We start from the raw sequence: 20,911 nt of genomic DNA, 5'->3' as shown, positions 1-20,911 counted from the left end.
ACCTTTAAGCTGAACCCCCAAGAAAGCTATTTTGGGTGCTTGATTTTTGGAATTGTTCTTTTAAAAGTCTAGCAAAAGCCTAAGTTACAAATGTATTTTCTTTCTCTCTTGTTTTTAATAAAATTTACCTTTTTTAAGACCAGGATTGGATTTTTGGTGTCCTAAGAGGTTTGTGCACATGTTGTTTAATTAGCTGGTGGCAACAGGTAATTTCCTTTGTTTTCTTTCTCAGCTCTTCCCCAGAAGTGTGGGGGTGAAAGAGCTTGAGGGTACCCCACAGGGAGGAATTCCCAAGTGGATTTTTGCATTTGGGTGATGGCAGCATTTACCAAACCAAGGTCAGAGAAAAGCTGTAACCTAGGGAGTGTAATACAAGCCTGGAGTGGCAAGTATTATTTTTTAAAATCCTTGTGTGCCTCCACCTTCTGCACTTTAAGTGCCAGAGTGGGGATTCAGCCTTGACAGTATCTCATTGTGGTACTGGTCGCAAAGACTGCACTGGGTCATTTAATTGTTATAGGCAAGGTTGGGTGGTTGAAGTTACTTTGAAAAATTAATGTACTATAAATTAGTGATTACTGCAGCTCTGGAAAACAATCATTTGGAGACTGAGTCCATAGAGGGCCTAATTCTGCTTGCTTTACTGATGGAAGTAATCCTATTTAGGACTAACTGGAATTTTTTCATTACTATTTTAAACAATTTTTTTCTGTTTCTCATTGAAATTTCATTCCAGTGGAAAATTTACAGCCATCCAGTCTCTGCATGTAATTAATGGGAATATTTGTGAGTAAAACAAGCAGTGTGAAGCGACTGGTTATCACAACACAGCAGCACAAACTTTAGTTGTTGCTATACTGTCACCAGGACTACCTCCTACCCCACATTAACAGTCCTTAGTGAAAGTCTCACAGTGCTATCCCTGCTTCTTCATGCTAGATTACCAAGGAAGCAGTCATTTTATACACAGGAGTGGACAATTCAATCAATATTCTTGAAAATCTATTATTGATATATAAGGGAAACCTGTTCTTCTAAACTTTTATTAGCAGATTACAGAGTAGAACAAACCAAATTCTACAAATAAAAGCAAATAAAAAACCCATTAAGCCTAGGAATAAACAATCACTTTCAAACCTCTTTTAAAAACCTGGGTTGTCCAAAGTTAAGATCCAAGTCCCCACCATGATATATAAAGTGCTGGTGCACTGATCCCTGCCATCACAGCACTACAGTCACTCTAGCATGGAGGGGCAAGAATATTCCTATAATGATGGTACCGTATTTAAATCTGAATGCTATTATTCTACTTGTTCTCTTTCAAGTCACCCAGGCTGAAGTATCACGCTGTAATTAAAGCAATGGCAGAAACAGCTTCACCAAACATAGCAACTTGCCATTGAATCAGGAATGGACAGTAATGACAAAGACATGGGATAAGAACCTCAAACAGATTGTATGGATACATTTTGTCCAAGATAGGGCTATCTACCTCTGACAGGTAACTGAGGGTTCTGTCTTTCATATTTTGGTAATATTTGTGTAGCTTGCTGTCATAACTATAAAGGGAAGGGTAACAGCTCTCCTGTCTACAGTACTATAAAATCCCTCCTGACCAGAGACTCCAAAATCCTTTTCCCTGTAAATGGTTAAGAAGCTCAAGTAACCTGGCTGGCATCTGACCCAAAGGACCAATAAGGGGACAAGATACTTTCAAATCTTGGGGGGGGGGAGGCTTTTGTTTGTACTCTTTGTTGGGAGTTCGTTCGCTCTTGGGACTGAGAGGGACCAGACATCAATCCAGGTTCTCCACATCTTTCAGGGACACTGGGGCACAAGTGTCAACTATCCACCAATCCCTAGTGGACCCCAAACTCATCAACCCGGAGGCTCCAGTGACAATTCAACCCTTCGTGTCACAGTCTGTAACCTTGCCTACAGCCAAGTTGCATGTCCAGTACAAAGGCTGGTCAGGAATGTGGACTTTTGCAGTCTATGACAATTATCCCATTCCCATGCTGCTGGGGGAAGACTTGGCCAACCATGTGAAGCTAGCCAAGAGGGTGGGAATAGTCACCCGCAGCCAGGCTAAGCAAGCTTTCACCCCCATCCCTGTTCCTGAGCCGTCCACCAGGGCCCAGTCTGTGTTACCAGAGACCCAAACAAAGGTGGTGGAACCGGATCCCCTGCCAACGACTGCAACAGCCGTAGTGGATCCAATCCCAGAGACCCAGCCAAAGCCAGTCCCAGAACCGGAACTGGCAATGCAACCAGCACCAGAACCATTGCCAGCACTGAGTCCAGCGCTTGCAAACCAATCTACAACTTCAACTCCACAGAGCACCAGCGAGCCTGACCTGGCAGAAGCAGCAGATAACCCTACCCAAGAGGCTCAGCCAGAGCCTGAGATACCTCATAGTGCACCAGAGGACAGCGGTTCACAGTCAATGGAAACAGCCCCAGCACCTGCATCACTTCCAGAGGGACCAAGCCCCAGTCCACAGTCCAAGGAGGAACTGATGTCTCCAGCATCAAGGGAACAGTTCCAGGCCAAGCAGGAAGCAGATGACAGCCTTCAGAAAGCTTGGGCGGTGGCGCGGAGCACCCCACCGCCTCTCAGCTCTTCTAACCGATCCTGGTTTGTTGTAGAACAAGGACTTTTATACAAGGAGACTCTTTCTGGTGGGCACCAGGAAGACTGGCATCCTCAAAGACAGTTGGTAGTTCCCACTAAGTATCGGGTAAAGCTCTTGAGCTTAGCCCATGATCATCCCAGTGGCTATTCTGGGGTGAACAGAACCAAAGACTGGTTGGGGAAGTCCTTCCACTGGGAGGGAATGGGCAAGGACGTTGCTAATTATGTCCAGTCTTGTGAGGTGTGCCAACGAGTGGGAAAGCCCCAAGACCAGATTAAAGCCCCTCTCCAGCCACTACCCATAATTGAGGTCCCATTTCAGCGAGTAGCTGTGGATATTCTGGGTCCTTTCCCAAAGAAGACACCCAGAGGAAAGCAGTACGTACTGACTTTCATGGATTTTGCTACCCGATGGCCGGAAGCAGTACCCTTAAGCAACACCAGGGCTAAAAGTGTGTGCCAGGCATTAACAGACATTTTTGCCAGGGTAGGTTGGCCCTGCGACATCCTTACAGATTCGGGAACTAACATCCTGGCAGGGACCATGGAAAACCTGTGGGAAGCTCCTGGGGTGAATCACTTGGTTGCCACCCCTTACCACCATGAAACCAATGGCCTGGTGGAGAGGTTTAATGGAACTTTGGGCCATGATACGTAAATTCGTAAATGAACACTCCAATGATTGGGACCTAGTGTTGCAGCAGTTGCTTTTTGCCTACAGGGCTGTACCACATCCCAGTTTAGGGTTTTCACCATTTGAAAATGTGTATGGCCGCGAGGTTAAGGGGCCATTACAGTTGGTGAAGCAGCAATGGGAGGGGTTTACGCCTTCTCCAGGAACTAACACTCTAGACTTTGTAAGCAACCTACAAAGCACCCTCCGACACTCTTTAGCCCTTGCTAAAGGAAACCTAAAGGATGCTCAGGAAGAGCAAAAGGCCTGGTATGATAAACATTCCAGAGAATGGTCCTTCAAAGTAGGAGACCAAGTCATGGTCTTAAAGGCGCTCCAGGCCCATAAAATGGAAGCATTGTGGGAAGGACCATTCATGGTCCAGGAGCGCCTAGGAGCTGTTAACTATCTCATAGCCTCCCCCACCTCCAACATAAAGCTTAAGGTATACCATGTTAATTCTCTTAAGCCCTTTTATTCCAGAGAATTAAACATTTGCCAGTTTACAGCCCAGGAAACGGATGACACGGAGTGGCCTGAAGGTGTCTACTACGAAGGAAAAAAGGATGGTGGCGTGGAAGAGGTGAACCTCTCCACGACCCTTGGACGTCTGCAGCGACAGCAGATCAAGGAGCTGTGCACAAGCTTTGCACCAATTTTCTCAGCCACTCCAGGAGGGACCGAACGGGCATACCACTCCATTGACACAGGTAATGCTCACCCAATTAGAACCCCACCCTACCGGGAGTCACCTCATGCCCAAACTGCTATACAAAGGGAGATTCAGGACATGCTATAGATGGGTATAATCCACCCATCTAATAGTGCATGGGCATCTCCAGTGGTTCTAGTTCCCAAACCAGATGGGGAAATACGCTTTTGCATGGACTACCGTAAGCTAAATGCTGTAACTCATCCTGACAACTATCCAATGCCACGCACAGATGAGCTATTGGAGAAATTGGGACATGCCCAATTCATCTCTACTTTAGACTTAACCAAGGGGTACTGGCAAGTACCACTAGATGAACCCGCTAAGGAAAGGTCAGCCTTCGTCGCCCAGGCAGGGGTGTATGAATTCAATGTACTCCCTTTCGGGTTGCGAAATGCACCCGCCACCTTCCAAAGACTTGTAGATGGTCTCCTAGCGGGATTTGGAGAATCTGCAGTTGCCTATCTCTATGATGTGGCCATTTTTTCTGATTCATGGACAGAACACCTGGAAAAAGTCTTTGAGCGCATCCGGCAGGCAGAACTAACTGTTAAGGCTAAAAAGTGTCAAATAGGCCAAAACAGAGTGACTTACCTGGGGCACCTGGTGGGTCGAGGAACTATAAATCCCCTACAGGCCAAAGTGGGTGCTATCCAAAAGTGGCCTGTTCCAAAGTCTAAGAAACAGGTCCAATCCTTCTTAGGCTTGGCTGGATATTATAGGCGATTTGTACCCCACTACAGCCAAATCGCTGCCCGCTGACAGACCTAACCAGAAAGAAACAGCCAAATGCAGTTCAGTGGACTGATGAGTGTCAAAAGGCCTTTAACCAGCTTAAGGCAACACTCATGTCTGACCCTGTGCTAAGGGCCCCAGACTTTGACAAACCATTCCTAGTAACCACAGATGCGTCCGAGCGAGGCGTGGGAGCATTTTTAATGCAGGAAGGACCGGATCAAGAATTCCATCCTGTCGTGTTTCTCAGCAAGAAACTGTCTGAGAGGGAAAGCCATTGGTCAATCAGCGAAAAGGAATGCTACGCCATTGTATACATGCTGGAAAAGGTACGCCCATATGTTTGAGGACAGCGTTTCCAACTACAAACAGACCATGCTGCACTACAGTGGCTTCATACCGCCAAGGGGAATAACAAAAAACTTCTTCAGTGGAGTTTAGCTCTCCAAGATTTTGATTTTGAAATACAACACATTTCAGGGGCTTCTAACAAAGTTTCCCAGAATCAACTGGTTAACAATTGTTCTTGGAATGAAACATATTGTTAGTTTTTATATAATCAGTAGTATGTCTAAAGGTACATGTGTCTTATTAACTCTGTTTTCTCCTAGAACTCCAGGAAGAAATCACAGCCAGTGTGGAACCGAACGTCCAACACTATCTGTGATTTGGGGGGCGTGTCATAACTATAAAGGGAAGGGTAATAGCTGTCCTGTGTACAGTACTATAAAATCCCTCCTGGCCAGAGACTCCAAAATCCTTTTCCCTGTAAAGGGTTAAGAAGCTCAGGTAACCTGGCTGGCATCTGACCCAAAGGACCAATAAGGGGACAAGATACTTTCAAATCTTGGGGGGGGAAGGGAGAAGGCTTTTGTTTGTGCTCTTTGTTTGGGAGTTTGTTCACTCTTGAGAGGGACCAGACATCAATCCAGGTTCTCCACATCTTTCTAAACAAGTCTCTCCTATTTCAAACTTGTAAATAAATAGCCAGGCAAGGCGTCTTAGTTTACCTTTGTTTTCTCAACTTGTAAATGTACCTTTTACTAGAGTGTTTATCTTTGTTTGCTATACTTTGAACCTGAGGCTAGAGAGAGGTCCTCTGAGCTCTTTAAGTTTGATTACCCTGTAAAGTTATTTTCCATACTGATTTTACAGAGATGATTTTTTACCTTTTTCTTTAATTAAAAACCTTCTTTTTAAGAACCTGATTGATTTCTCCTTGTTTTAAGATCCAAGGGGTTTGGATCTGTATTCACCAGGGAATTGGTGAAGGTCTCTCAAGGCTACCCAGGGAAGGGAATTAGCTTTGGGATGGTGGCAGCGGACCAGACCTAAGCTGGTAGTTAAGCTTAGAAGTTTTCATGCAGGCCCCCATATTTGTACCCTAAACTTCAAAGTGTGGATACAGCCTTGACACTTGCCATGCCAATAATTTATTTATTTCAATTAATTGCATCACTCCCTTAAATCATAATATTACATATATCAGTTATAAGATACAACATATCTTAAATTTGTTGCACAGTATTTATGTAACAGACCAGGACAGCCTATACAGTGTGGCTAAGGAATTAAGAGATTTTTATTTTTTCAATTATTGATCTTGAAAAGATGATTTTTAGCACCTCTGCCAATGAAAGGATTTTTATCTAACACATAATAAGGAAGTGCCCATGAAAAGTAAAACTAGCCTCTTTTTCCATAGGTCAGTAGAGAAGTCAACTTCCATCACTAGGAAATAAACCTAAAAGACCAACTTCTATTTTCAGGTACTTTGTCATAATAAAGCAGATGTAGCCCAATGTCTGTACTTGTTATGGGCTTTGGTCTATCTTAGGTACTGATATGGTCTCCACTGCCAAAGTATCCACGCACTTCACAATCTCTAATGTATTTTCCCTCACAACACACTGTTTACAGACAGGAAACGGAGATACAGAGAGGCTAAGTGACTTGCCCAATGTCACACTGGAAATCTGTGGCAAAGCAGGGTCTTGTACCTAAGTCCTAGGGTACTGCCATAGCCATTGTATCAGCCTTCCTCACCTTATTCTCCCTTTGATGCATTGCTTTGAATATACAGGCTGTCCTTGGTGAAGTCAGTTTCTTGAATGCATCTAAGAGCAGGATTTGTCTCTTATCAAAGAGAGACCATATAATCGGATGTGGTTGATCAACACCCAAATCCCTAGTTCTAATATTTTTAGTAGTTTTAGATGATTCTAATATATTTCATAGTTAAATGTGTTGGTTTCCTCATTTTAGAGACATAGCAAGACCTTAATAGAGTTAAATGTTTAGGTATATTTTGTTTTATAAACAGAACATAAAATATATCTGTGCTATTTTTAGCCATTCCTTTCAGTAACTAATTGTAGCCATACTTTGTTGTTTACACACTGTTAGTAAATAGCAGTACCTAGTAAAAATAAACACCTGCAATTCTTAAGGCATTACAATAGTACTACTCCAGAAGGAAATAAATCCTTTTAAATAGTCCCCATTAAAAAGAGTTCACTAAGTTTCCACAGCAGGAAATAAGATATAAAATAAAGCTATTCTCAGCCAGCTACCATAACAAAATGAACTATTACAACATTCACTTCCATAGATAGAACAGCCAGCACGAGCGATTTCACCAGTGATTTCACAGGGGAGACCATCTGCACATAGACATCCCTGGTGACTATTCTGGGAAGGTTCAACCAGCTGGTGTTGGACACATTTGTTACACACCAATGCCAAATTGTTCCTTTGAGTCATGTACACTTGGCTCTAACTGCTTTCTGTGCAGTATGGGGTGGGGCATGCCAGCTAAGCATCTTGCTAACAGCATCTAGTGGTAGTTATCCCTGTCAGGAGTGGTTTAGATATTAGACTAACATTGGGGTCAAAGGTATGTGGGAATGAGAGGTGGTGGATTTCCCTTCCCCCCCAGGGGATTCGAAGAAAGCAGATTTTAAGAACCAGTGACTGAAGGATGAGGGGCAAATCTCTCAATGAGCTGACAGCTGGTGCAACAGTATGCATCAGCACTATGCTTGCTGGCTGCTAGAGTGCCCAGCTAGCATGTCCTGAAAGTACAAATATATATATGGGGGGAGGGATAGCTCAGTGGTTTGAGCATTGGCCTACTAAACCCAGTGTTGTGAGTTCAATCCTTGAAGGGGCCACTTAGAGATCTGGGGCAAAAATCAGTACTTGGTCCTGCTAGTGAAGGCAGGGGGCTGGACTCAATGACCTTTCAAGGCCCCTTCCACTCCTAGGAGATGGGATATCTCCATTAATTTTTCTGGTTAAAAGACAGGGAACAAAGGGTAGGAATAAATGGTAAATTCTCAGAATGGAGAGGGGTAACTAGTGGTGTTCCCCAAGGGTCAGTCCTCAGACCTATCCTATTCAACTTATTCATAAATGATCTGGAGAAAGGGGTAAACAGTGAGGTGTCAAAGTTTGCAGATACTAAACTGCTAAAGATAGTTAAGTCCAAAGCAGACTGTAAAGAACTTCAAAAAGATCTCACAAAACTAAGTGATTGGGCAACAAAATGGCAAATGAAATTTAATGTGGATAAATGTAAAGTAATGCACATTGGAAAAAATAACCCCAACTATACATACAATATGATGGGGGCTAATTTAGCTACAACAAGTCAGGAAAAAGATCTTGGAGTCATTGTGGATAGTTCTCTGAAAATGTCCACACAGCGTGCAGAGGCGGTCAAGAAAGCAAACAGGATGTTAGGAATCATTAAAAAGGGGATAGAGATAAGACTGAGAATATATTATTGCCCTTATATAAATCGATGGTACGCCCTCATCTCGAATACTGCGTACAGATGTGGTCTTCTCATTTCAAAAAAGATATACTGGCACTAGAAAAGGTTCAGAAAAGGGCAACTAAAATGATTAAGGGTTTGGAGCGGGTCCCATATGAGGAGAGATTAAAGAGGCTAGGACTCTTCAGCTTGGAAAAGAGGAGACTAAGGGGGGATATGATAGAGGTATATAAAATCATGAGTGATGTGGAGAAAGTGGATAAGGAAAAGTCATTTACTTATTCCCATAATACAAGAACTAGGCGTCATCAAATGAAATTAATAGGCAGCAGGTTTAAAACAAATAAAAGGAAGTTCTTCTTCATGCAGCGCACAGTCAAGTTGTGGAACTCCTTACTTGAGAAGATTGTGAAGGCTAGGACTATAACAGAGTTTAAAAGAGAATAAATTCATGGATAAATTCATGGTGGTTAAGTCCATTAATGGCTATTAGCCAGGACGGGTAAGGAATGGTGTCCCTAGCCTCTGTCTGTCAGAGGATGGAGATGGATGGCAGAAGAGAGATCACTTGATCATTGCCTTTTAGGTTCACTCCCTCTGGGGCACCTGGCATTGGCCACTGTCGGTAGACAGGATACTGGGCTAGATGGACCTTTGGTCTGACCCGGTACGGCCTCTCTTATGTACAAGACCCACAGTGATAGAGCATACCTGGTAGAAGTTGGCACTACTGGGGGTTGTACTCCTTCTGAGGGGCGGGAGAAAATAACCGGGGACTGGATCCATTGTTTATTTATCTAATCTATCACCATAGTATCCGACAGCTCTTAGTGTGATCATATTACTAATCTTCCCAGGAAAAAACCCTCAACCCTGGAATGAGATGCAGCATGAAAAGTTTCAGGAAGAGGGATTTCATTTAGGGAAACTTAGGGGAGGTTTTGAAAATTGAGTTGAATAAAATAGAAACTTAGAATTAATCTTATATATGGAGTGACTGCTGCAACTCTGTAAATGTATATGAAGTATACACCTCTATATACACTGTTAAAATATTTAAAATTATTCCATAGCAAAAGAAAAAACAGAATCATTGCAAAAAGTAGACATTAAAAATGCACATCACAGAAAAAGAACTACTTAGATACGTCCAGCATTAACCCAGAGCCAAAGTCATCAAAGAACAAATGCTTTTAAATGGGGAATTAACATTTTCCAGTGATGTTTATCCCAAGGCACCACTGATGACCAGAAAGCTAGCTGTTCAAAGACCCCCAAATATTAGTAGTGAAATTTAAATGAAAAAATGTTTATTGCCGTTCAGAGTCTTTGATGCTTGCTCTTCTCAACAAGGGGATGGTGAAATGGGACATTCAGACTGCATCCCCCAACAACTTTACTGTGCTCAAGAGCTTGTGCTGTGCTTTATGCAATTATTGACAAAGTGCAGAGCCCTCTATTTGCTATAGCTATGCACTGGTTCAAATGATTAATTACATGGGAATTTATTTTTACACAAGCGCAGAATCCTAAATCCAAATAAATGTTTATTGGAACCTTCATAACTGCAGCAATAAAGAGCCATTAGTTAGCTTGCTATTATAGTGCAGTACACATTGATGTGTAAAAATAAGTATATAAGTTTGCTGTTTTATACCAGGCTCACTTTTTGTTTCTAGGTTTGGGCCCAAGTTCTTTGTCAGCCCAATTACCTTTGGGTGTAGCAGTGGGGAGAAATGGAAGGGTCTACCACAGAGCTGGTGAAGGTGCCCAGATTCTCTGGTTGGTTCTGTGCCAGCCCTGACAGAGTTTAGAGAAGCCTAGACTTCTCTGGTTGTTGAAGTGAGGATTTACCCAGCAGAAGAATCTGAAGAAGTGAGAAGAGCAGAAGGAGGTGGTGCCTGGCTTGGGAGTTTCTGGGGTACATAGGCTTTCCAATGAGTGGAACTGCAACAGCACCTGAACGTGAAAAGATGAGTCCCAACTCTGAGGCCCTTATCCATCTGTTATCATCTAAAGGAAACTGTGTGCCTTCAGCAGATCCCTCTCACTCTGAGGGGTAGCAAGGAAGAAGACCTCACCATGTTTTGGGGAGAAAGGCAAATAATATTTAACATAGGTTATGCAAAAAAAAAAAAAAGTCTCTCTTCTGAAATGTCAGTCATCTAAATTACAGGAAATTGCACTAGGTATCTGAGACTAGCCAACGTACATTTCCTTTGACTCTCCCATTCTTGTGTGTATATGCATCAGTACAGATTCTCCAGCTAGGGAGAAATGGGGGCAGGGAACACTAAGGATTGCTTTGCACATTGCACAAACAGATGAAATCATTTCAGATAATTTTGTTCTCTGCAGGTCCCCTTCATTATTTCTCCTTGCTGACATCCTGTTACCACGAGGTATGTTGCATCACCACATAATGTTATGACCTGTGATGACAGCCACCCAAATTAGTGAGCTCCCTTGTCTATCTTGATTTGCTACAAGCACTATGTAAATGTATGCTATCGGAATCTGAATCCCACAGAAAGATATTCCTCACAGCCGCTGTAAATCTTATCGTCCAAAGTCAAACACTGTCTCCATTATGGTTTGTCTTTTTACATGAAAGCCAAACTTGTAAAAATTATCAGCACATAGTCTCGGATTAAATACCAAACCTCTAGTTTATCTAAGAATTCTATGCCACAACATGCATTTTGAGATGCATCCTGCATTTTAGGAAACATGCTAAGGGAAACCTATGACAACTTCAAAGCTTTCAATACATTGCTTAGGGACTGTATACTCCTCTACAGCCTGTATAGCATGTGGCACAACAACTCTATCAGTTCTGTCCAATAATTAGGACATATGATAAGATTAACATTGTTCTAAACTCACCCCAGCCTTGGGTTTAGCTCCAGAGCCAGCCATTGGACATGGAGATGTTAGGTCAGCAGCATGGATATCAGGAGGCAAGTGTGTTTGGGAGTGACTTATTGAAACAATGTCTGCTCCACTTGCAGACCCAGATTCCAAATCCTGTCAAAAATGATACAAATCTCTTTAGTACATGTTAACATGGAACTGTTTAATGCAGGTTACTATGTTATTTAAATAACATAAATAACACTAAATAACAAGTGTTTATTTAGGCATATCCAAATATAATATATTTTTAATTCTGTAAGGTAACAGCAAACATCCCCTTGTTCTCTCTCCTCCCTTACATGTGCACTCTTTCGCTTTCATTCTTCTCAGTTAAGGTGGTTTGCATTAGCTGCTGTGCTGAAATTATAAATCACCACTAACATCAAAGCTATTATTCCCCTAAATGGGAGGGTGTAGAGTTAAAAAAAACATCTAAGAGTTGCAGAAGTCTGGCATTATTTTCTAATGTTTAGTGTTTCCTGTGTATCTTGGGTTTTGCGCCCACCTTCTTTCTCTGGAAGCATTTGCAAGCTCAGTGAACATCTGTAAATCGTTATACAGATGAGGTGACATCATCATTTAGCAGTTTGTGCAATTCAAAGGTGCAGCTTGTTGTTATTTTGGAATTAAATTAGTATGGGATGCATTTGCCAAATGTAGTCTTTGGTTAAAATGCCTTAACTTTTTAGGCCAAGGGTTATATTCACATTTTAAGAATGTAACAAAAATAGTGTATTGAGGAAATAAACACATCCTTTTAAAAATACCATGTAACATCTAGTTGAGACAAAGTAAACATAATAATTGCTTTGGAAACAAGATTTTTATACTACTTTGCACAATACTCACAGGCACTAAGGTTTATAGGAAATCAGTGATCACATGTAAACAGTACAGTATCAGAATAATGCTAATAATCCAGTATTTCATATTTTGAATCCCTCTAAAGGCTCAGCTAATGTTTTTCATTCTGAAGGCAAGCATCATCACTAATTATCTTGTAAAATTAGTTACTGTTCTTCTACACACATATGCAGGTGAGTCAATGTGATAGCTATGAGTGTGTGTATCAAAGTGCATGATCAAGCTTTCAGTCACCTAAGACAAATGAGCTGCACCATATTACACTGCACTTGGGTGTGAATAGTAATATGTTTCAGGTTCACAGCAGTTTTCCATGCCCCCTCCCTGGATGCCATTTCCAGCTTTCCTTCCCAAGAGTCCATCTCCAATTTATTCTCTTTTTATCCTCATTCCAGGGTTCCACCCTCTCGGACAGCAGTTCTCAACCACGGGTCTGGGGCCCCCTGGGGCAATGCGAGCAGGTTTCAGGGGGTCTGCCAAGCAGGGCCAGCCTTAGACTTACTGATGCCCAGGGCAGAAAGCCAAAGCCCTGCCACACAGGGCTGAAGCCCAGGGTCCCAAACCCTGCCACCTAAAGCCTGAGCAACTTAGCTTTGTGAGGGCCCCAGTTGCCTTGCTTGCTACCCCCTAACGCCGTCCCTGGATTTTATGTGCAGAAAAATAATTGTTGTGGCACAGGTGGGGTGTGGAGTTTTTATAGCATGTTGGGGGGGGAGTGGGACTCAGAAAGAAAAAGGTTGAGAACCCCTGCTCTAGGCCATCCACCTGTGACTTCCCAGATTCGCTTCTCTCCCATGCCACTTCTGCAGTAGCCCGAAGTCACATCTCCTGTGAGAAGGCTCCCCGTCTGTGAGTCCTGCCCCTGTTCAGGGAACTTCCCTCGAAGACCAACCCCTTGCTCCTGGGCTCAGCTTCCCACAGACCTCCATTTAGGCCTGCTGCATAAGGGCTTCCCACAGTGTTCCTCACTGTCTGTGAGATCCAGCCTCTAGCATTAACCCTCTTGTTCTGGGCTCAGCTTCTCTGAATCAGGCTTGTTCTTCCCCTTGTTCCTAGGGGCCTCTGTGCAAGCCTGCCTGTAACTCAGCAGGGATTCCCCAGCTCTGACCAGTCCTCACCAGCAGCCTCCTTCACTTTTTGTTCTTCCCAATGCCTCTCTGTTTCAGCTGTCCTCTGCTGCTCCTGTTTCTGTCCTTCCCTCCTCAGGAAGCTCTCATCTGCTCTTTTCTGTCTCTCCCAGACAGCTCTCACCTGCCCCTTTCCTCCTGATTCCCCACTCTCTCAGCCTCTGTCCATTTATATGACACAGATGCCTTCTCTTAAGTCCATTTGGGAAGCAGCTGATGAGTCCCAGGTGCACTGGACCCTGTTCCCTCTTAAAGGGGCCAGCCACCCTGTGGCAATGTTGTATGCATTCTGGGTTTCATATCTATTTGCATAATTATTTTCAGATACAAACACGTGCACTGCTAGGCCTCTAGAGAATGTTAAAAGGCCAAACCAAATGAGCACACTTAGCCACCTCTGGAAAGCTCACTAGCTGCGCCCACTGCCTCATGTTGTTTTCTTGGCTAGCAGAAGTATACCATGTAGCTATTTGGGGCTTTTTACATGCTGCCTTCCAACAGGCGCCCCACAACTGACAGCTATAGAATGCAAAGCAGGATGATCGATATTATGGCTCTCTCATTATCGTATCATATATTAAACTCACTATAATGAGAACCCCTGAGAACAATGGAACATTAAGGGCCAGATTTTCCTCTATGACATGCAAATTCCAGTCTAAAGGAAATCAGTGAAGGTTATACATGTGATATCTAAGCACACAAGTTGTCCCTAAAAGATTAAAAGATTAAAATAAAGCAGTTTTAAAAGGTTATGAAGATAAGAGGCAACATTGGCCTTAAACAGTTACATTATTCTAGTGACATCTTTGTTCGACATCTGCATGAGCAGCATATATTTAATAGTGGGCTCTTCAACCTAACAGAGAAAGAGATAACATTATCCAATGGCTGGAAGTTGAAGCTAGACAAATTCAGACTGGAAATAAAATGTAAATTTTTAACAATGAAGGTCATTAACCGTTGGAACAATTTATCAAAGGTCATAATGGATTCTTCCTCACTGACAATTTTTAAATCAAGATTGGATGTTTTTCTGAAACATATGCTCTAGGAACTATTTTGGGGAAATTCAATGGGCTGTGTTATACAGGAGGTCAGCCTACATGATCACAATGGTGCCTTCTGACCTTGGAATCTATATTGTCAAGGCAACACATGTACTTCTTATCTGAAATGAATTAAACATTTCCCTGTTTTCAGAATATTCTAGATAACACTTCTTAATTTCCATCCCTCATCTTTTTCCCCTCCAAGCAATCACACTAATACAAGTTTTTATGGAGAACAGGCAGCCTGCCAATAGTTGAGTTTTCAACCAGCTGCCATTATGAAGGCTTAATAGAAGCCAATAACGTTGACCTGCAAAAGTGGTTTTGCCCAGAATTCCCTGATTGACTCTGAAAACAGAGGGGAAAGTTTATGCCAAGTTGAAGAACATACACCATGCCTTTTTTTCCAGTTACAACTAATTAAAAATTACCTTGATTTGGACTTTTATTTCTGTCTCCTTTTAGCTCAAAAATGACTTATTAATGTCTCTTCAAATTTTCCATACAATTAAAACTCCTTGAAAATTCATGAGCCAGCTATATTTAAAGGGAATAGAGTGTAATTTTTTTTGATAGTTTGGGTCCCTATTTCTACACTCACTAATTTCAATGGGAATTTTGGACTCCATTTTGATTCCATTATTGTCAATGGGATTTTCTGCAAGTGTCTGCACGGGGAGTGGGATTGAGCATCATGGGTGAAATTCATCTCTGCACAGAAGGAGCCTGCACAAAAGCTCATGTACTGCTTAAATCCCACTTTCCTTTGGTTTAAGTGGGATTTGAGTGGGTGCATGAACTTTGGGCAGGTCCTTTGCACAGGGATGAATTGCACCTTTGAGCATAAGTGAATTTGAGAGTACTCTCTATGCAATTTGAAGATTTGAGTGCAATATAATTTCAACAAGAGAAATAAAATTTAAAAGAAAAATGACATCAGGAGACACTTAACAGCCAGTCAAAATCTTCAAAATTCTCTCATTCAAACTGAAAACATTTCTATTAAAGATTTCAGAGATAGGTAGTAGCTATGTTGTTTTGTGTTGTACTTTCCTTTTCAGTTTGGATTTGGTTTCTTCTAAGAATGAGTTAAAAAAAACGCCAGTCGAGGATTTCAAAAAGCATTATTATTATTTTAAATAGTGAACATTATGGCAGCCCCTCTTGAGAGAGAATAAAATATTTATGATTTGGGGGTATTTCAACACCTCTATATTTTAAGTGGCTTAACTGTAATATGCTGTCAAACTTTTTGCTAAGTAACAGAATACAAACATGAATTGTATTATATTATTAACTACATACTCTTCAACTGGCCAACATGCTAAGATTCAAATAAAAATAGAAAACCATTTTTCTCCTACATATTACTAACTAGACTGTATGGAAATGATGAAGATGACTTTGTTAGAAAAAAGCTTCATTCCAAACACTGGATAAAATGAACATGTTTCTTTAAGATTGGTTATTTTTAATTGCAAAATAGAGATGGTTAAGATGAGCAGAAAGCCTGCATTATAACATCTCAAACAAGGCAGTTGAAAAGTTGGTAGTATTCCTCACATCTATCTACTTGTTTAAATAAATCTTTAAAATAACAATTTACTCATTAGTTTGTGAACCGCTCTATCCTCTTTCACATTGTCCTCTGCAAAAGACTCTCCATCTAAATAAAAATTGTGGATTATGCTGAAATATTATTCTAACAGAGGAGGATTTCATAAGTGGCCCACAAGTGGCTCCCTGCTGAAAAATTTCTGGACCCCACAACTGGGAACAAAATAAACTATAACTAATGTACATTTTCAACTCTAGCTATTGCAAATCAAGTGGAATGTGCATATATTCACAGGCTAACATTACTGTGATTCTAACTCCACTCTAATTTGTCTTAGCGATAAGAGGTAATAGAAACAGCCTGACACCTTTTGAATTTTGCTGTTCTCCCATTCTTTCATCTCGGATGTTTTCATAATTCTCCCACATATCAGCTCTCTTTTCACAGAAAAGTGCAATCTGCAAGTGAAAGGCTGATCAAAGTAATGAGAGATAGAGAGGAAGAGAAATGAATGAATGAACCAAAATAAATCTAATTAGAATAAAAAGAAAGAGTTAGCAAACAGGCTCACAGGTATATGCCTCCGTTTGTACGTTGGGGTGCTGGATGGTGAAGAGCCTGTACTGAGAGCATTTTCAATATCCTGATCGAGCTGGTCCAGTTTCATAATTAGCAGCACCATGGAGTCCAATCGTGACCGATCTCGATCTTCTCTCATTTCCTGAGGAACAGAACATACAATTACTGAATCTGAAAGGGCACTTCATGGAAAGAATAAAAAGCTCTCTGTTCCCTAATTTGACAAAAAGTCATTGAATAATGGGCAACAAACTCTCATTTTTTGAGGGAAAAAAGAAAAATGTTTTGTATCATCAATGGGCTGTTCACTCAGAAAAGGTTGACTTACTGCCAGTTAAGCATTTGGTACACATATTTAATATACATCTTGTACTGGAATGTGTGAGGAAAGAATATGTACAATACTATTGACATAAATGCACTGTGGGGATTTCTCCAATTCATGAGTAATCTCCCATTCAAAAGGGCTATCTAAACTTATCCTCCTTTTCCAACCCCCTACCCCCACAGTTAATTAGTTTTATTTGAAGTAAGGTTCTCTTTCCTTGTGATGAACAAAGTAAAATTTGTACAAATATAAGTGGCATATTTTTGAATATGTGATAGAAATGGGAAAAAATCTACAGAAAGCCACTTTTCAGCTGTCTCCAAATACCATGTCCTTTGACAGTGGCACCCATTAATGTTGCTGCTGTACCTCAGGGACTTACCAATGCATTTAGAAAACCAATTGTTTGAAGAGTTTTTGTCTTGGCTGTAAAATCTTGCTGTACATGAAATCTCCCTGTCCTGTAATAAAATACAGGCTGTATTTATGGATGCCTGCACAGGGGACAGGAAACGCCATATGCTTCCCATCCCAGAATCTCTTTCATCCTTGTTGGGGGATGGAAAGAGAAGAGTTATAATTCCTCCTTTAAAAGAAGCTTGGAGTGTGAACCCCCAAACCAGCAGAAGCACAGTCAAACCACACTTAAGCCTGGTGTCTCTGTACTTGCTTTGACTTCCAATGACAGGCATCCAAGGGCTGATTAGGTCCTTAAAATATTATGAAAAATAGTATCTGGATGATGTTCACTGAAAGTAAGCAGTTATGGTGCTAAATTCCCCTGCAGCTATTGGAAAATAAGCCCTATGTATTCTAAACTATTGGAAATGGAAACTAATCAGTGAATGTTTTGTTGGGCATTAGAGAAGCAGAAATACAAACCAACATCCCTGTAGAGTGTTAATTAGTCAATGGGACAGCTGAGTAAGACTTTCATAATGGGAAGCAAAATCCAGGTTTTTGATTCAGTTTTTGTTACAATTTAAAATTCTGGCCAGACTTGCTGAAGGGATCCCTGAGCTGTGAGAGCCTTCTGGGGAACATGAGCAGAATTAGAGTGAACCTGAAATGTATAGCTTTAGTGGGAAGTCACATGGCAAGCAGTGAATTTTACTATCTTTCAAGTTGTACCCTTGCAACCAAAACCTCTGAGTTTCTTTGTTCTAGCTGATGTTTTTGGACTTTGGTACATTAGGGGACAAATAGTGTCATGGATTCAGAAAGCAGTGGAACAGGTCAGGCTTTGCTGCACAGGGAGGTGAGGAATCCTCCGCATACTATGTGGCTCCATGGCTGCTCCACCATATTGTTGTGTGCATGATTGGGGTTGTTCATGACTGGTATTGCTATGATTAAGCTGATTCACTAGTCAACCCCCCTGCCTAACGAGAGGAACACAGCTGCCACAGAAGCAGAACCACCCTACGAGGCCCAGAAAAGCCTGCATCCACAAGATCCCCCGATTATTTTAAAATACATTTGTATTCCTCTTCCTTGGAATCTCAGCACTGAAAATGTAAACCAATAGCAAGCAATCATGAAACTTGAAAGGAAAAAGCAAATGAGCTGCATTTCTGCAGCAAGAGGTGAGAAGTGATGGGGGTTGGAAAGGCATTAAATAACATGCACATACCCAGAGGTTTTATGTACAATGAGTCAGTCAGATTTGGAGTTTATCCCAAACAATCCTTTCACAAATTCTCCCCAAAATCCTTAGGCTGGCTGTTCATGAAGTGGATTAATAATGGTGGAGAGGAATCACTTATAATTAAGAGGTGGCAAAGCATTATTATTTTTATAATAAGTCTAATTATTATTATCCAGAAAGGATGCAGGGGATGAGGGTTTGGGCCTAGGACCTTTTCAAAACAAAGATATATTTATGCCTGTAAGTACTGTATTATTGCAATACTCCTGTGAATGGGAGTCAGAACAGCATCCTGGATGAGGAGTTTTTCATTTGTTTTTTTTTTTTTTAAAACAAACAGACTTTTCCATTGGACTGTACTTGAGCATGACTCATTGTATATCTCGATCATTGCTTTCTGTCTCTTTCACAAAAGCCTAACAATTATACCAACAAAAATTAAAGTATACCATAAAAAAAAAAGCTATTCTTGAGTTGGAAATCCATTAAGATAGATGAATCCTCTAATAATATTTATTCAGTGTATGTTTAAACAATTTTAGCCTTGATATTATCAAATCAAGTTCCAAGACTTTTATGGCTTATTTGTCTTCTCCATATCTCCCTCATGTGTATATTCTGAGATTTTGTTACCAACTTGTGATTTATCTGAAGTTAGCAAGACACCAACAATCCATTTATTTTCTTTTGTAGTGACAATATTTCCTTCCCCTCACCCACCACACTCCAGATCAATTGCAAATTATTTTCAAGGTGATTGTAACATCCAGTAGTTATCAGGTACATTACATTAAAAAAAAAAAAAGAAGGCTACAAAGTCAAGCTCTCAAAAGTTAGAAGATGTTAGAATTAAGGTTGTCTGTGCACCTTAATTTGGCCCCTTGTGTGTTTGCATTATGATACTGTCTAACTACATGCCATATACTTCTCCTCTTCCCACCCGTCACAGGACACCTGCTTTAATCAGTTAAACTAGTGATATGTATTCTAAAGTCTTAACATGGTTTTTGTCAGGGAACTTATTTTACAATGTGTCAAAATTCCTCCCTGACTCCAGAAAGGGAACAATTTAGGTCATGATGTATTAAAATTTATAGTCCTTGTAAGTTTTATCTTAGCTGGTGTAACCAAAAACAATGCTAAGTATTAAGTATGAGCCTATCAGTAATATAGGCTAAAACACACTGTATTTATCCCCAAACCATCAGATGTTGCAAATACCCACAAACCAACCATTAGAAACCTAGGAAATTCAGAGATAAGGTTATACTTAAAAGAAATCCAAACATGCTCAAGTATGAAAAGGCACCCAGACAACCCTAACTCTACCATGTAGGGAAGCCATGCAATAACCATACAATTATGACTAAGGCATTTCCGTGTGTGGTCCCAGATTACATTCAATGGATTTTTAAAGACACATTTTCTTTTTCCACCACTTAACACTCTACTCTGTGCCACTACAGGGTTACTTATCTGTGCATTTACATAGCTTAATACATTTGGATTTCCTTTAAATGTAATCTTAACTTTGAATTTCCCGTGTTTACAATGCTTGGGTTTGGGATAACTGCTTCTCGGCTCTCTGTGAGCTGAGGGGTGAAAACATTTTCCCTTTAATGTATTTTACCTTGATATGTGCTCTCAACCTTAATGAAGTTTTCTCCTGGGAATTTGCTTGAGTTTTCAAATTTAAAATTCCATACGTGAAGAAATAACATTCCCCAAAAGGGAATGTTACCCTGGGATATTTTTAAAGACTTGAAAATATTTAATCTCAACTTTTAATATTTTATTTTTACTTTTATAGATATCTTTATCAGTCTGCTGTGTAGCAGAACAAATAGGGTTGCCAACTTCTAATCGCAGAAAACTGAACACCCTTGCCCTGCCCCTTTCTTATGAGACCACACCCCTCCTCACTCCATCACTCCGTCACTCGCTCCCCCCAACCCTTGCTCTCTTGCTCATTTTCACTGTGCTGGGGCAGAGGTTGGGGTGCGGGCTCCATCTGGGGGTGTGGGCTCTGGCGTTGGGCCAGGGATGAGGGATTTGGGGTGCAGGAGGGGGTTCTGGGCTGGGGCTGAGGGGTTTGGAGTGTGGGAGGGGGCTCTTGGCTGAGGCAGGGTGTTGGGGTGTGGGAGGAGTACGGGGTGTGGGTTGGGGGTACAGACTCCGGGCAGGGGCAGGGGGTTGGGGTGTGGGAGGGAGTTTGGGGTGTGAGCTCTGGGCAGCGCTTACCTCAGGTGGCTCCCGGGAAGCAGTGACATGTCCTTCTGGCATGACGGAGGATTTATCCCTCAGAA

General features: G+C 41.4%; 1 protein-coding gene across 2 annotated transcripts in view; it reads right to left on the bottom strand.

Moving 5' to 3' along the window:
- LOC117877620 (rho GTPase-activating protein 7-like) overlaps positions 1–20,911 on the bottom strand; it is a 218,399-nt gene that overhangs the window by 96,403 nt on the left and 101,085 nt on the right. For both annotated transcript variants that reach the window (XM_034770862.1, XM_034770863.1), the window contains exons 3-4: positions 16,622–16,771; positions 11,420–11,560 (exon numbers count right to left, since the gene is read on the bottom strand). In XM_034770862.1, coding sequence (XP_034626753.1) covers positions 11,420–11,560; positions 16,622–16,771 — 291 coding nt within the window. The remainder of the gene's footprint in view (positions 1–11,419; positions 11,561–16,621; positions 16,772–20,911) is intronic.

Source organism: Trachemys scripta, chromosome 5 (genome assembly GCF_013100865.1).
Source record: "Trachemys scripta elegans isolate TJP31775 chromosome 5, CAS_Tse_1.0, whole genome shotgun sequence".
NCBI lineage: Eukaryota > Metazoa > Chordata > Testudines > Emydidae > Trachemys > Trachemys scripta.
Note: the sequence above shows the minus strand (reverse complement) of the source record. Positions and strands in the feature narration are given on the sequence as shown.